The following is a 16197-nucleotide window of genomic DNA, read 5'->3' as shown; positions in this document are numbered from 1 at the left end:
CTGAAGACATATATGAGAAGTATATTTCACTCTAAGCTCTGAGTATTTTAATAACTTAGAAGTTTACTACTTCTTGCTATATCCTTTGTATTTATCTGGTTAGTAAAATGCTCCATCAAAAATAAATTCTTTATCAAAAATCTTTTTAAATATAAACACAAAGATGAAGTACATAAAAAGTTTTAAAACAAATAAATGATTACACCTAAAGGCTTTGCTTTTCTTCCTCCTAATACTGAAATGCCAGTAGGAAAAACAATTTTACGGCTTCTTTAGATGAAATAACTTTTCCACAAAAATCGTGAAACTTTTCTCAGCACTAAATTAAATAGTTGAATACATGCAATCACTATGGGGTTGGACAGACAAAGCATTGATTAAATATTTGTAAGATAACTGCTTTTAAGTCTTCAAACTCTATAATTTACCAACCACCACCCAACTTAAAGCAAACCAAGATGCCAAGGACTACTTTTGTAAATATTCCTATCTCTATCAACCTTATCTAAGAATGAAAATATTCAAATCCAAGTGGTTAATTCACTCAGCATGTATATGTTGAGCTCTAGTATGTCTGCTAGATGTTGGGAACAATGGTATCAATAGATACTATCCTGTACCCGTTTAATGAAATATAAATTTTTAAATGGAAATGAACACTATAAAGAACAAGGACACAGCTCAGAGACAGTCATTACAAAAGATCTAAGCTGGGGCACCTGGATGGCTCAGTCGGTTGAGCGCCTGAGTTCAGCTCAGGTCATGATCTCACGGTTCGTGGATTCGAGCTCCGCGTCAGGCTTTGTGCTGACAGCTCAGAGTCTGGAGCCTGCTTCAGATTCTGTGTCTTTCTCTCTCTCTCTCTCTCTCTCTGCCCCTTCCCTGCTCACACTGTGTCCATCTCTCTCTCTCAAAAAATAAATAAACATTAAAAAAAAAGATCTAAGCTATACCTAGGCAAAAATTATTCTACAATAGCAGGAGAAGCAGCAACAGACACCATGCCAAGACCTGATCAAAGCACATTACAGATGCTACCATTTTTTCTGCACTGTAGTCTTCAAGATAAAAACTATCATCATCCCCATTTTATAGATGACAAAATTCAGATGCAGAGAATTCATGTAACTTGCCCAAGTCACAGAGTTACTAAGTGCCTAAGCTGGTATTCCATCCAGAGAATCACACATCTCCAGAGCGTATGCTACTAACCACTGTACTGCTTACACTACCTTTCTTAGCCTACAGTTCTCATAAACAGAATCAGCACATACATGACAGGTAGCCTGCACTGCAGCAACCTGAGCAAGAGGTGACAGGAGCCAAATGTAGGCAGTTCCTCAGGCAAAGTGCAGCCTGTTACTTACCCACCCACCTCTGTTCCCACACTAAGGAGTCTGGCTGGGCTACTATGCGCCTGGACAAAAAAACCAATCTCCATCAACCCCCTCCCTTGCTTTCTCAACATGACCTGAAAAGATGAGACTAGCAAGAGCACCTGACTTTTATCAATCGGGTCATCTGCCTTCAATTGGAAAAAGATAAGGGTGAAAACTACTCCCATTGGTCCCAAACATGATCTCCAACTCACAGATCACAGTACACAGTAAACATCAGTGAGTGACTCCCAACATGGAAGCAGGAGAGAGAAAGAGGCTGTCATATACACAAACTGACTAGAATTGGGTTTCCATAAATAAACTGATACATCTATATCCTGCTGATGTTTGGCAGGAGTGCCAAATCCACTCAAAACAAAAGCACAGTTTCTTCAACAAATGGTGCTGAGACCACTGAATTTCCACATATAACGAATGAATCTGAAACCCTACCTCACACCATATAGAGAACCCAAACCAGATGAAGGATCTAAGCTAAAACCACAAAACTAGGAAGAAAACACAGAGGTAAATCTTGGATTTAATCATGGATTCTTAGACATGACTCCAAAGCAGCAACGGTAACAAGCAACAAAAGAAAAAAGTAGATATTGGGCTTTGTCAAAACCACAAACTTTTAAGATGAACCAAAACCCTAAGTGTATGACATAAAACTCTCACAAAACAACATAGGGGAAAAGCTTTGTAACATTGGATTTGATGAGATCTTGAATATGACACCAAAAGACCAAGGCAACAAAAGTAAAAACAGATTAAATTGAATGTTACCAAAATTTAAAACTTCCACACATCAAAGGATACAATCAACAGAGTGAAAAGGCAACCTATGCAGAAGATATCTGTAATGCATGTATCTGAAAAGAAGGTAATATTCAGAATATATCAAGAACCTCTACAGCTCAAAATAACAGTCCAATTTAAAATTGAGCAAAGGACTTCTGGTGGGAATTTAAAATGGTGCAACTACGATGGGAAACAGCATGGCAGTGCCTCAAAACTTAAAAATGGAATTACCCAATGATTTAATAATTCCACTTCTGGATAGATATACAAAAGATTTGAAAGCAGGGTCTTAAAAAAATATTTGTACAATCATGTTCACAGAAGCATTATTAACAATAGCCAAAAAACCAGAAGCAATGAAATACTCAACAGATAAATGGAGAAACAAAATGTGGCATATACATAAAACAGAGTATTATTCCATCTTGAAGGAAATTCCAAGACATACCACACATGCCTTCAGCAATCCTGAAGACAACATGTTTCGACATGTGTCAACAACAACAACATTGAGGTCATTATGCTGAATGTCACAAAAATACGGTGTATGATTCCACTTATATGAGGTATCTAGAGTAGTGGACTTCTAGAAACTGAAAGCAGAAAGATGGTTATTAGGGAATGAGGGACAGGGTAAATGCTATTTAATGGATATAGAGGTTTCGTTTTACAAACTGAAAAAGTTCTAGAGATTGGTTTCACAATAACGTAAATACATTTAATACTACTAAGCTGCACAATTAAAAATGGTTGAAATGGTCAATTTTATGATATATGTATTATATTGCAATGTTAAGAATTTCTTGAATCCACTGTGTTTCTATATATTGGCAACAATTATAAATTTGATTTTTTAAGAATTTACATATTTAATATTTACACTATTGTATAACAGCATCAAAAAATTTGAAATGGGGTATACTCTGACAAATGATGTGAAAGGCCTATACACTGAAAACTCCGAAACACAGGTGGGAAATTTTAAAGATCTAAAATAAACGGAGGGATACCTCTTTCATGAATGAGAAGATTCAATGTTTTCAATTCTTCCTAAACTCATTTTCAGAATCAACACAATCCCAATGAAAATATAAGCAGGGTTTTTTTGTTTGTAAAAACTGAAAATCTGATTCCAGAATTCTAAAATGCAAAGGACATAGAATAGCCAAACAATTTTAAAAGAGAACAAGTGTGGAAGCCTAACAGTACTTGTTTCAAGTATTAATATAAACCTCTAATAATACAGATTAAGCAGTATTGATCTACAGTAAAACAGAATACAGGACAGACTGACATATATGGATAACTGAATTTTGACTAAAGTGCAACTTTAGTGAATAAGAAAGTCTTTTCAACAAATGATGCAACAGTTATCCATACACAAAAGGAGAACTTCCATCCATACTTTGCACCATATTAAAAAATAATTCAAAATGGTCATAAAACTAATTGTAAAATCTAAAAAGCTTCTAAAAACTGAAGGAAATCCTTGTGATATTGAGTTAGGCAAGCATTTCTTAGATATAAACCAAAACCAATCCATAAAAGAACAAATTGATAAATTTCATCAAAATTAAACATTCTGCTCTTCTAAAAATTTTTTTAATGTTAATTTTTGAGAGAGAGAGAGAGAGAAAGAAAGAGAAAGAGAGAGCACAAGCAGGGGAGGGGCAGAGAGAGAGGGAGACACAGAATCCTAAGCAGGCTCCAGGCCCAAAGCTGTCAACACAGAGTGGGACTATGGGCTCAAACTCACAAACTGCGAAATCAGGACCTGAGCCAAAGTCGGATGCTTAACTGACCGAGCCACCCAGGCGCCCCAAACACTCTGTTCTTCTAAAAGCACAGCTTAAAAGAAAATATTTGTGGGGCGTCTGGGTGGCTCACTCGATTGGGCATCTGACTTTGGCTCAGGTCATGATCTCACAGTCCGAGAGTTTGGGCCTCGCGTCGGGCTCTGTGCTGACAGCTCGGAGCCTGGAGCCCGCTTCAGATTCTGCGTCTCCCTCTCTCTGATCCTTCCCCATTCATGCTCTTTCTCTGTCTCAAAAATAAATAAACATTAAAAAAAGAAGTTTTTTTTTAAAGAAAATATTTGCAAAGCATATATCTGATAAAGGACTTATATCCCAAATCTATAAAGTACTCTCAAAAGTCAATTATAAGATAAACAACCTAACAATAAAAATAGGCAAAAGACTCGAACAGACGCTTCACCAAGAGGATATAAAGATGACAAATAAGTTTATGGAAAGATGTTGAATATCATTAGCCAGAGGGACATGCAAATTAAAAACAAAATAAAACAATTAAAATACAAATCTACTACAAGGGCTAAAATTGACCAAGTGTTGAGGATGTAGATGAAGTGGGACTGTCATAGCGCTAGTGACAATGTAAAACTGTAAAATAACTTTAGAGAACGGTTCGGCAGTTTTCTTTAAAAGTTAAACAATACACCTACCATGTGATTTAGCCACTGCACTCTAAGTATTTACTTAAAAGTATATCCCATACAAAGACTGGTAGACACATGCTCATAGCAACTTTATTTGTACTGCCAAGCCTTAGTGATGAAGCAAATGTTCATCAACAGCTGAATGGATAAACAAATTGTGGTATGGTATGTCCATACAATGGAATACTACTCAGCAACAAAAAGGAATGCACTGATTTATACAACATGGATAAATCTCAACTCATGCTGAGTTTAAAAAAAAAAAAAAGCCAAACCAAAAAGAGCATATGCTAGAAAATTAACAGTAATATATAGTGCCAGTAAGTAGATAAATGTTTGCCTGTGAAGTAGGTGGAAAGAAGATATAAAATGGGCACAAGGAAACTTCTGGGAGTGATGGATATATTCACTGTCTTGATTGTGGTAATGATTCCACAAGTGTGTACACAAGTCAAAATACAAACCTGTATAAACATATACAGTTGTTACTATGTCAATTATATTTCAATGAAGCTATTTTTAAAAGATAAGCAAATACAAAACTATTGTATTAAAAAGTTAAGCAGGGGCATCTAGGTGGTTCAGTCTGTTAACATCAGACTCAATTTCGGCTCAGGTCATGATCTCACAGTCAGGCTCCAGGCCCAGCTGCAGAACGTAGCATGTGGAAATGATACCAGACAGAAAGTGTAAGCAGAAAGATGCATAAGTTGTGGTACCAGCATACAACATGAACATTTAAAGGCATTCACTTGCTTTCCCAGCCACCACACATTCCAAAAGAGCACCAGTGTCTGAACTCTGCCACCTGCCCATGCTAATCATCTCACTAAGTACAGTAAGTATCAAGAAAATTCACGGTCAGTATTCACTGCACTTTATCAACACGGAGTCCATGCACCCTCAGAGACCAGGAAAGACTGGGTAGGAATCTATCTGTGCCCAAATTAGCAGGCTAGCATCAGGGTCCCACAGGAGAAGGAACCAGGGAATAGAGTCTAGGTTTCCTTGAGTAAACTTCTTTGAGTAAACAACCTCCAAAAGTTCCAGCTCTAAGCATATAAAATTATCAACCTTTTTTTTTTTAAGTTTATTTAGAGAGAGAGAGAGAGAGCGAGCAGGGGAGGGACACAGAGAGAGGGAGGGAGAATCCCAAGCAGGCTCTGCACTGTCAGCACGGAACCCCACACAGGGCTCAAACCCACGAACTGTGAGAGCATGACCTGGGCCAAAATCAAGAGTCGGACACTCAACCGACTGAGCCACCCAGGCGCCCCCAAATCATCAGGTTTCATTTTTAGTAAATGACTTGTCAGGAATCACGTATACATTCTGACCATTCATGCCGAAAATACTGAGAAATAGTAACAGCCAATATTTATTGAGAACTTACTAGGTACAAGGTTGCAGTAACCCTAGCAATCCTCTGAGGTAAATACTATTATTAATTCGGAGATGTTATGTAACTTGTGCAGGTAACAAAAGGTGGGAACTGGGATTCCGAGCATGCTCACTTAATCACTGTGCTATAATGCTTCAACCTGCTGGGTTATTTATTTTTATCCAAAAAGCCAAGGAGAACCAATGAAAAAACTTAAGGACAGCAGTAATTATGACACTAATCAACTAAGAACTGATGGTGAGGTTAGCAAGGGTCCCGAGAGAGAAGTCAAACTCTAAGTCAAAAACGCTGAGCAACTGAACCAGAGGGATGCAGAGGAAGCCAACAACCTAAAATCTTTGCCTGGTAAAATTAGCTACACTTGGCAAAGTACTGGGTGTCCTTAAGTACAGCAACGGACGACGGAAGCTGTTTCCCATGTTACTAGCTTGGTGGCTGATGAGTAATTATGGTCTGTCCATTCAGACCCAGGAGGACCCGGCGGTTTGGCTCAGTTGAGGGGCAGGAATATGATGTCTCCTCTTTAAATAATCAGAAACGAAACGAGAAAAACCAATTCTCTGGAATTTCCTCTCACCATGAAATAGACCTCCCTTTCCAGACATCTTGTCTTTGAAATGAGGAACCCTTAACGCTTTTTCAAAAATGAGAACTCACTTGAGCAAGGAGGGCCCTTCAACACTACTACTAAGCTCTCCTCTCCTTTTATGGACGAGGCACCGAGTGGCAGGGCACACCGTTCTCACACGACCAATACCAGAACCAGCTCTTGGGGCTCCATTCTACTTCCCCCTCCTCCCAATTCTGTTAATGGAGACTCGTATCACCAAAGAATATTCATCTAGCGTCTCCTAAAAGCAAATATAGGTATGTAAGCTAAAAATCTGTAAAGTAAAATTTGTAAAAAAAGAAAAAAAAAAGTCGACCGCATACATTTAACTTCCCTAAAATTTCTGGTTTTCTTTGGCGAAACGTTTCCTTGGTGTTACCCTGTAACGTTTCTGTATTTCCTGTCCTGAATGGAGCAGAAAAACCCAGGGTCTTTAAGGGAGACTGGAGCTCTATGTTTTCTACTCCCCCATAACGAGCCGGAGGCGCCTTTGAGCCAGCGGGCTCTGCCGAACCCGGGCCTATGAAATCAGCGCCCCGGCGGCCACCCGAACCCGGCGGAAACCCGGAGGGAGAGCGGCCCGAGCGTTCCCGGCCGACAGGCCCCCACACGCCCGAGGAGGCCGGACCAGGAACTGCACCACGGAAGTGGAACCGCCGGCCGCACGTCTGGAAGTTCCCGAAAGGACTAAACCACTTCTCCTCGGGACCCCGCGCACAGTGCTTCCCGAGACAACAAACCACCTGAAGGTTTGTCCGGCGAGGCGCAGGAGTGGCCCCGGAAAGGACGGGCTGCCCGAGAGCGGGGGCCCACGCGGCCTGTCCACGTACACCCCCCCCCCCGCCCGCCCCGGATCCCCGGGCTCCGCACCCCGGCCCCGCCCAGGCTCCCTGGGCCGCACCCGCGCTCACCGAGAGGCCGCCGGCGGCCTGCGCGCCCGGGCGCTTCTCTGGCATGGCTCCCGCCGCGGGCTCCGACGCCGCCGCGTCCTCCGGCTCCGGCGGCGGCTCCGCGCTCATGCCGCGGCCATGCCCGCGCCGGCTCGGGGTGCTCCGGGACGACGACGACGCCGCGGACGCGGCGGCGGGGCCCGCGCCCTCATGGGCTCCGTGGCCCGCGGCGGCCTGCGGGTCGGGTGGCGGCGCCAGCGGCGACGCCGAGGGCTGTAAGGGCGGCTGAGGCCGGAGCCACCAAGGAGGCGAGGCCGGGAGCGCAACTGCAGAGGCCGCCGGTCGCACCCGCCGCAACGACCGCGACTCTCGCAGCGGCCAGCGGCGTCAGGGGCGGCCCCGGACGGTCACAAGGCCCCGCCCCGCCCCGCGCCCCAGCTCCCGCCTGGAGCTGGGCGCCCGCGCCGGAGGCCTCCGGCAGCGCCCCGCCCACCTCAGGCCCCACCTCCACGCCTCCGAGGCCGCCGGGGCGTGCTCACGCGGCCGCCCGCCGGAAGTATGTCATCTCCCACCGCCTCGCGGCCGTGCTGTTTCCTGAAACACGGTCCAGTCTGGGGAAGTGACTTAGATGAAGGACTGATTTGTCATTTCGGCGCTTGTGGAACGACTCCTGGTGTCCTCTTCAGGCACAGAAATGGACACATCCTGACGCGGAAGGACACCCCCTCTCCAGGCCGGAGTCCAGAACCGGGAAAGCGCTATATGCACTGTGACCAGGCAGTCCGTTCCTCTGCGAAATCCGAACAAGCTGAGGGAGAGCCCAGTCAAGCTGTGGGGTGCGGGGAAAGGACAGTGTTAGGAAACGTGAGGGCCCCTGGTCCAGTCTTGGGCCACTGATGGCTCCAGCACGGCGGGTTTGCACGGGTTACCCAGCAGCACAGAACTTAGCGTATGAAATATCTAGGGAAAGTGAACACGAATCCGGGCTTCATAAATGCTAATATCGTCATCACTGGCCCTCAGAGACCTTGTGAGCTGCACAATTTGGAGTACTGATACACGATACACTCAGAGTATTTTCTCCCGCTTAGATAGTTCAGCATTCATTCAGTGCCTCCTTGAGAGGAGACGAGTACCTTGAAACCCTGAAGGCCTCGTGTCTTCCTCCTCATCAGACCCAGACGGACTTAACCGAGAATGAAGTAAGTGCCATCAGCCCACTACTGATTTACATCTTGTGTTATTACCGTGAGAATTAATAAAAGGAAACCGAAAGGGGGAGCTCTCATGCCCTATCCCTTGGGTCAACTGTAGACCCAACAAGAAGAGACCCAATTGCAAATCCGCGGTGCTTTAACTACTAGTTATTGTCCCAGCAGGAGGAAGAAAGGTTCTTCTCTCCCAAGCTCCAGTGAAAAGCCATTATACTTCAAACTCCTCGTTTACTCAAACGAACTTTTTGTTTGTAATAGCTTTCCCAACTTCCTCTGCAAGAGAACATTCCTCTCCTTTGTTCTTGGGGCTTGTCTATGGTTTTGCCAGTAGCTTGCTTCCTTGCCCTGAATTGCAATTCGTTGGTATTTCTGAATAAACCTATCTTTGCTGATAAAGTAACTGGCAGTTTTATTTTTAAAGTTTTTTTTTTTTTTAATTTTTTTTTTCAACGCTTATTTATTTTTGGGACAGAGAGAGACAGAGCATGAACGGGGGAGGGGCAGAGAGAGAGGGAGACACAGAATCGGAAACAGGCTCCAGGCTCTGAGGCATCAGCCCAGAGCCCGACGCGGGGCTCGAACTCACGGACCGCGAGATCGTGACCTGGCTGAAGTCGGACGCTTAACCGACTGCGCCACCCAGGCGCCCCTTAAAGTTTATTTTTAAAGTTCCAAACAGTTAATGCACAATCCTAAATATGTTTGTCTGCTCTGACATACTGTATAAACTGGCTTAGGTCCCTCCCAGGCCTTGAGCTAGTATAACCTTGGTGTCTTAGCTCAGGCAGCATAACAAATACCACAGACTGGATGACTTAAACAACAGTCACATTCTGATGAGAGCTTTTTTCCCCCGGCTTACAGATGGCCTCCTTACTGTGTCCTCACAAGGACAAGCTCTTTGGTTTCTCTTGTAAGGTCATTGATCTCATCATGAACACCCTGCCTTCGTGATCTCATCTAAAACTCACCACCTCTCAAAGGCCCTATGTCCAAATACCATCACATTGGAGGTTTGGGCTTCAACATTTACATTTTTGGGAGGACACGATTCAGTCTGTAGCACTTGACCTACAGAGACTGTTCAGCCTGTGCTTCCCAAAGCACATTGATGTCCAAAATCGGCTTTTCCTGAAAGAACACTATTGTTTTCTTAGTCTCAAGCGATCAACCCAATTGCCCCCTAATGCAGGGACTGTACTGCTGCTTGGCCTTGATTAAAGACACTTTAGTTCACAATAGGAGACTGATCGAATTTTAGAAGTCACCAGCATTGAATTGAGACTAAGAAATTTCCCAACAATATCTTAGCCACGTTGTCATCTAACTTCTACTTAAACATAGCCAGAGAAGAGATGTGTTAAACACACCCGATTCACTTATGGATAGCTCTCCCTACCCTTTCATTGAGCTAAAGACTGCTTGCCTCTTTCAGCCATGCTTTCCTCCTGCCTCTGCCTGCCTTGTGTATATAAAAATGTCTAATTGCAATTGCTTAAAATGTCAAAATAAACCTGTCATCTTTCCTGATTATCCTCCAAATGCATACCAGTTTGTTAAAATGCCAGTTGAAATGCATTGGCAGAAATCTACCACTGTAAGTAGTATTTGATGAAAGCTCTGTGAGGTGGTCCCTTGATCTGGACAGTCATAAAAGTAATTTTTAAGAGGTGAATTGTGTAATTGCATTATGTTAACAGTTACACCATAGGATTTAAATAGACCCTTATCCTTACCTCTTAATTGATTCAGCACTGATCAAGGTCAAAGACCTGGGAATCCAGGGACACCTTGGTGGTTCAGTAGGTTAAGCATCCAATTTTGGCTTAGGTCATGATCTCACTGTTCCCCAGGTTGAGCCCCACGTCAGGCTCTGTGCTGACAGCTCAGAGCCTGGAGCCTGTTTCAGATTACTGTGTCTCCCTCTCTCTTTGCCCCTCCCCCACTCACACTCTGTCTCTCTCTCTCTCTCTCTCTCAAAAATAAATATTTTTAAAAATTAAAAAAAAAAAAAGACCTGGGAGTCCACATAATTTAATCCAACATCCTAGGCTCTAAGAAAGTAATAGTGCTCATGGAAAGATGTGTGTTACTTTGTTTCATCCAAGAGTGGTTTAGATATCTTCAATTGTTTGAATTCATATTATTAATGAAAAGATGCTTCTCAGGATGTTGATAGGTATGCGAGAGGAAGAGTGTTCCCCTGGTAAGAAATAACTATGTGTTAAATAATTACAAAATTAAAATGTTTTCTTTTTTGTTGCCAGATTTCCTCTAGTTTTATTTATTTTTTTAAAAATTTTATGCTTATTTTTTGAGAGAGAGAGAGCTGTGGAGGGGCAGAGAGAGAGAGAGGGAGAGAGAAATCCCAAGCAGGCTCCATGCTGTCAGCACAGAGTCTGATATGGGGCTCAAACCCACGAACTGTGAGATCATGACCTGAGCCAAAACCAAGAGTTAAATGCTTAACTGACTGAGCCACCTGGGCACCTCTCCTTTTGTTTTTTTTTTTTCTTTTTTTCATTTTTTTAAATGTTTTATTTTTGAGACAGAGAGAGGGAGAGCATGAGTGGGGGAGGGGCAGAGAGAGAGAGAGAGAGAGAGAGCCACAGAATCTGAAGCAGGCTCCAGGCTCTGAGCTATCAGCACAGAGCCTGATGCAGGGCTTGAACCCACAAACTATGAGATCATGAGCTGAGCCGGTCGGACACTCAACTGACTGAGCCACCCAGGCGCCCGATATCATGATTTTTCTAACGAGAAAATATAGTAAGAAGTGTTCCTCAAACATTTTTATTCTTGGAACACTGATTAATGTATTGAAGATGTGTAGGACACAGTTTGGGAAGTGCTGCTTTTTTCTTTACTGATTTTTAAAGATGCACATGAACATGAAATATGCATACAATAGTGTAGCATAGAAAGATCGTAAAACAATAATATGTTTGATATTTTTTAAAACATTAATTTAAAAAAGAATGGGGCATCTGGCTGGCTCAGTTGGTTAAGTGTCCAACTCTTTATTTCCACTCAGGTCATGATCTCATGGTTTGTGAGTTCAAGCCCTGCACCAGGCTCTGTGCTGACAGAGTGCAGGGATTTTCTCTCTCTCTCTCCCTCTTCCTGCCCCCTCTCCTCCTCGCTCTCTGTCGTGCTCGCTCCTCTCTCTCTCTCAAAATAAATAAATAAACTTAAAAAAATTAAAGTACTTCTTTAATAACGATTGGCTTTAGAGCTAAGAATATTTTTCATATAAATTTCTGATTTGGGACTATAGTATACTTTTATAATCAGAAGAAGAAAACTGACCAATTTCCCAATCTAAAAAAATACGAATTATGCACTTTTTTATTACTTTCCTATAGCTACATAGCAAATTACTACAAATGTAGCAACTTAAGTGAGCACCAATGAATTATCTCAGTGTCTGTGGGTCAAGAATCTGGCAGACTTTAACTGGCTTTGCTGAGGGTCTCACAAGGATAAAAATCAAGATGTCATCTGACCACATACTCATATGGAAGCTGAACTACATAAGGATCTGCTTCCAAGCTCTCTCAAGTTATTGCTAGAATTCATTTCCTTGTGGTCCTGTGACTATGGGTCCCATGTTCTTGCTGGCTATTAGCTCCTGCTCTCATCATGTAGAAGCTGCTCTCAGATACTTGCTAAGTGGTCCTATCCATGACAGTTTGCTCCTTCATACTTCTCTGATACTTCCGTCTTTTAAGGAGCTCACTTGAGTAGGTCACGGCCATCCAGGACAGCCTTCCTTTTGATTAACTCAAAGTCAACTGATTATTAGTAGCCTAATCACAGAAGTGATATCTCATTAGATTCACTGGTCCTGCCTGGACTCAAGTGGGGGGTGGTTTGCACACCAGAATACAGGAATCTTGAGGACCATTTTAGAATTCTGCTTACCATACACTTCTTTAGAAAAAGGAACTTCTCTCATTTGTCTTTGTAGTCCCATGGCCTGGCTTGGTGCCCAGAACAGAGGAAATGCTCTATAAATGCTTGTAGAAGAAATTAAACCAGGATAATACTGTTTCAAACAGGGTGTATTTAGGAAAGAAGGCCCCCTAGTATGGATTGGAAGTCTTTCCTACTTAATTTTACTGGGACTCATAAAATATATTGTATGTTGCTAATCATGTTTTGGAAGGCAGAAATGTTCATAGGGGGCTCCTGGGTGGCTCAGTCAGTTCAGCATCAGACTCTTAATTTCAGCTCAGGTTATGATCTCACTGTTGTGAGATCGAGCCCCATGAGCATGGAGTATCCTTGGGATTCTCTCTCTCTCTCTCTCTCTCTCTCTCTCTCTCTCTCTCTCTTTCTGCTCCTCCCTTGCTCATGCTCTCTCTCTCTCTCTCACATAAAAAAAAACTTAAAAAAGAAACGTTCATAGGTACAAGCAGAATGGGTAACAATCCAAGGAATTATATACAAGGGTGAGGATGCAGTCTCTTGTTCTTACCTGGTATGTCTAGGCCAACATTTAGAACTTCAGCTGGAATTTTTAGTTGAGGTGCATGTGGATCAGATACTTAATGTTTAAAAAAACCTGTGGTCTTCAATTCACAAGTTTTAAGAAATAGATTAAAGGAAATGGTGACAGTAGTAGCTGAAAGACTGACTTGAGCTGGAATCTCTTCACCTCTTATTGCTTGTGCAGCCTTAAGAACGTTATTTAATCTCCCTAATCCTCATTCTCCCCATAAACAAATTTGGGGTATTAATACCTACCTTGTTGGGATTGTCGTGATGATTAATTTCAAAAACCACAGTGTTGCGACCGGCGCAACAAACACCGAGATCAGGGTCCTGAGGGTAGGGGAATGTAAGAAAAAAAAGAGAAGAGAAGCCAGTTTGGGAACAGGAGGGTCCCCTGGGCTGATGGCCCAAGTGACGGCTTTATTGTTGCTGTACACAATCTTTTATATCAAGACTCTTATGGGTCAGGTCATTCTAAGAATAAACAGGTTTCACATGATCGCTGCCAGCCAAAACATTTAGTTCTGTGTACCTTGTGAACTTTCTAAACGGGTCGCAGCAAGACCTTGTTGATAGATTGCTAGCAAAACACAGTTCCCATGTTTGTTTCTATTTGACCCGGGGTAGAAAAAGGGGGGTAACATTACTGCCAACACCCACAGACCACAGGCTTCAGGAATTAGATTTCTCAGCCTTGACAAGGCTTTCGTATGCCTTTGCAAGTGGGGGAATGGGAGGGGGAACCACCGGGTGGCTGAGTCAACAGGGAGCCGTTGCTCGACCCGGTCTCAGCCTGGCACCGGGGTCCAGCCTCCTACACCACAGTATGTAATTATACATAGAGATAATTGAGATGATTTGTTGAGATGATTAATGTAAAGCTCTCAATTATTTTCTGTTTCTTTCTGGATATTCTCTCGATGCCTGTGGGAAGAGTTAAGTAACATTTGAAAATAATCACTCACACACACTTAAAGCCTTTACTTTGTTGCTTCTTTTAATGTGCTGTTGTGTTGATGCTTTCTCACTTGTTGAAACAGTATTGGGTTATCACAACAAGAGCACTCCTTAATCCCCAATCTCCTATTTCCGCCATACGCCCACCGACCTCCCCCTGGTGTCCATCAGCGTGTTCTCTGTAGTCCGTTTCTTGGAGATTGACAAGTGTACTTGTGATGAACACCAGGTGATGTATGGGAGTGTTGAGTCACTATAAAGTAACCTGAAACTACTATTACACCATATGTTAACTAACTGGGATTTAAATAAAAACAATTAAACTCTCATATTTTAAAGGAATAAAAGAAATAGTAGGTTTTGCTATTTGTTGCATTACTTATGAGTAGGCCACATTTGCTCACATGCTTAAATCTAAGCTAAGACGAGGAACTTTTTTTTTCAGTAGACTTTGTCTAATGGCACATATACAAGTCCCAAGGCTCTATAAAATTGTCCCATTCTTCAAACCTGTGGTCCTCAACCTGGGGTAATTCTGCTTCCCAGGGGGTATTTGGCAATTTCTGGAAACCTTTTTAATTGTCATTTTATTGGCTCCTGGAGAGAAGCAGTTGGTAAGAGGCCAGGGATGCTAATAAACATCCTACAATGCATAGGATAGTCCCTAACAGCAAAGAATTATGAGGTCCAAAATGTCAGTGGTGCTAAGGTTGAGAAACCCTATTTTACATAAAGGAATTTGTACAATGTGATGTAGTCGGTATATTATTTTGGAAAGAAAATACATGCATGATCTCCTAAATCATGGTGGTTTCCACAGTGGAATACCGTATAGCAATGACAAGAATGAATGAATTATAACTTCCTCAATAGCATTTTGAACCTCACAAGATGATGTTGAACAAAAGAAGCCAGACATAAGAGAATATAGACAATATGATTCCTCAAAAAAAAAATTAATTTGTATTTTTCAAAGTCAGGGTAATCAGTATTGTAGAGGTTTCTATATGGCTGATCATGTTCTCTTTCTGGATCTGGATGCTGGGTACACAGATGTGCACATTTAGTGAAAATTAATCAATTTTATATTCATGATTTGCCTACTTTTCTGGATGAATACTTAATTTAAACAAATAGTTTTCTAAACAAAAAACAAAATATATGCACGATGCCATGCTATTTGATTATAATGATTATATCATTTATGAGCTAAAGTATCACTTCCTGTTACCTGGGTCCCCAAACCAGAAAATTTTGTAGGCCATTTTCTTAAGCTACACTCACAGTAGAGCAATGGAGGTTTTTAAAGTTTATTTTTTATTTACCATAGCATCCACTGAAATTTGCTATAACATTGATAGGATATATAGAACACGGTGTGATTCCACTAAGACTAATCTTAAAATAAGTACAAGATAAGGATGCCATTATAATGTTGGTAGGAATGCTGACAACATTGACTGCATCTTTGGCCCTACCTCTTGTTTATGTTGGTGTAGGGATATGTATGCCAGGCCCTTTGGAGATTAATATATGGCCTGACCAGAAGGCAGGAAGGCTTGTTCTGATTGTCCCTAAATTTCTTTAGATAATTAGTAGAAATAAAATAGTTTCTTTCTCTCCTTCCCCTCTGGCACACAGATGGCACCACTTTAGATAACCAGTAGAAAGAGATAACCTTGTTTATTCCCCCTCCCTCCCCTCTAGTACACATATGGCACCACTTTAACTTGGTCCCTAAAATCTGTGGATTCAGGTCTGGACTTGGCAGAGAACAGCTGCACAACACCTGGATTGTCATCTGCCTGATTCCCAGCCACCCCAAAATTGTTGTCACTACATTACCCTGAATAAAGCTGTGTAAATGGTATGGAGTAGCTTGCTTCATTTTTTGGTCTTAAAAGTCTGGAAGATATTTTACTGTTCCTCCTTCACCTTCTAACAATTGCTGATGATCAATATTACCATGTCAGAGCAAAATATACT

General features: G+C 42.1%; 1 protein-coding gene and 1 long non-coding RNA gene across 3 annotated transcripts in view; one reads left to right on the top strand and one right to left on the bottom strand.

Annotated features, from left to right (window-relative positions):
• MFSD14B (major facilitator superfamily domain containing 14B) overlaps positions 1 to 8030 on the bottom strand; it is a 74476-nt gene extending 66446 nt beyond the window's left edge. The window contains exon 1 of one of the 2 annotated variants that reach the window (XM_045468976.1): positions 7565 to 8030. In XM_045468976.1, the coding sequence (XP_045324932.1) occupies positions 7565 to 7672 (108 nt within the window). In that variant the 5' untranslated portion in view covers positions 7673 to 8030. The remainder of the gene's footprint in view (positions 1 to 7564) is intronic. The other variant, XM_045468977.1, reaches the window with a different exon arrangement.
• A 17-nt stretch (positions 8031 to 8047) lies between these two features.
• LOC123593314 overlaps positions 8048 to 16197 on the top strand; it is a 48885-nt gene continuing 40735 nt past the window's right edge. Inside the window, exon 1 of the long non-coding RNA XR_006710253.1 lies at positions 8048 to 8745. This is a non-coding gene — a long non-coding RNA (uncharacterized LOC123593314). The remainder of the gene's footprint in view (positions 8746 to 16197) is intronic.

This window comes from Leopardus geoffroyi, chromosome D4 (genome assembly GCF_018350155.1).
Source record: "Leopardus geoffroyi isolate Oge1 chromosome D4, O.geoffroyi_Oge1_pat1.0, whole genome shotgun sequence".
Classification (NCBI taxonomy): Eukaryota; Metazoa; Chordata; class Mammalia; order Carnivora; family Felidae; genus Leopardus; species Leopardus geoffroyi.
The sequence above is the reverse complement of the archived record's forward strand: the minus strand, read 5'-3'. Positions and strand labels throughout refer to the sequence as shown.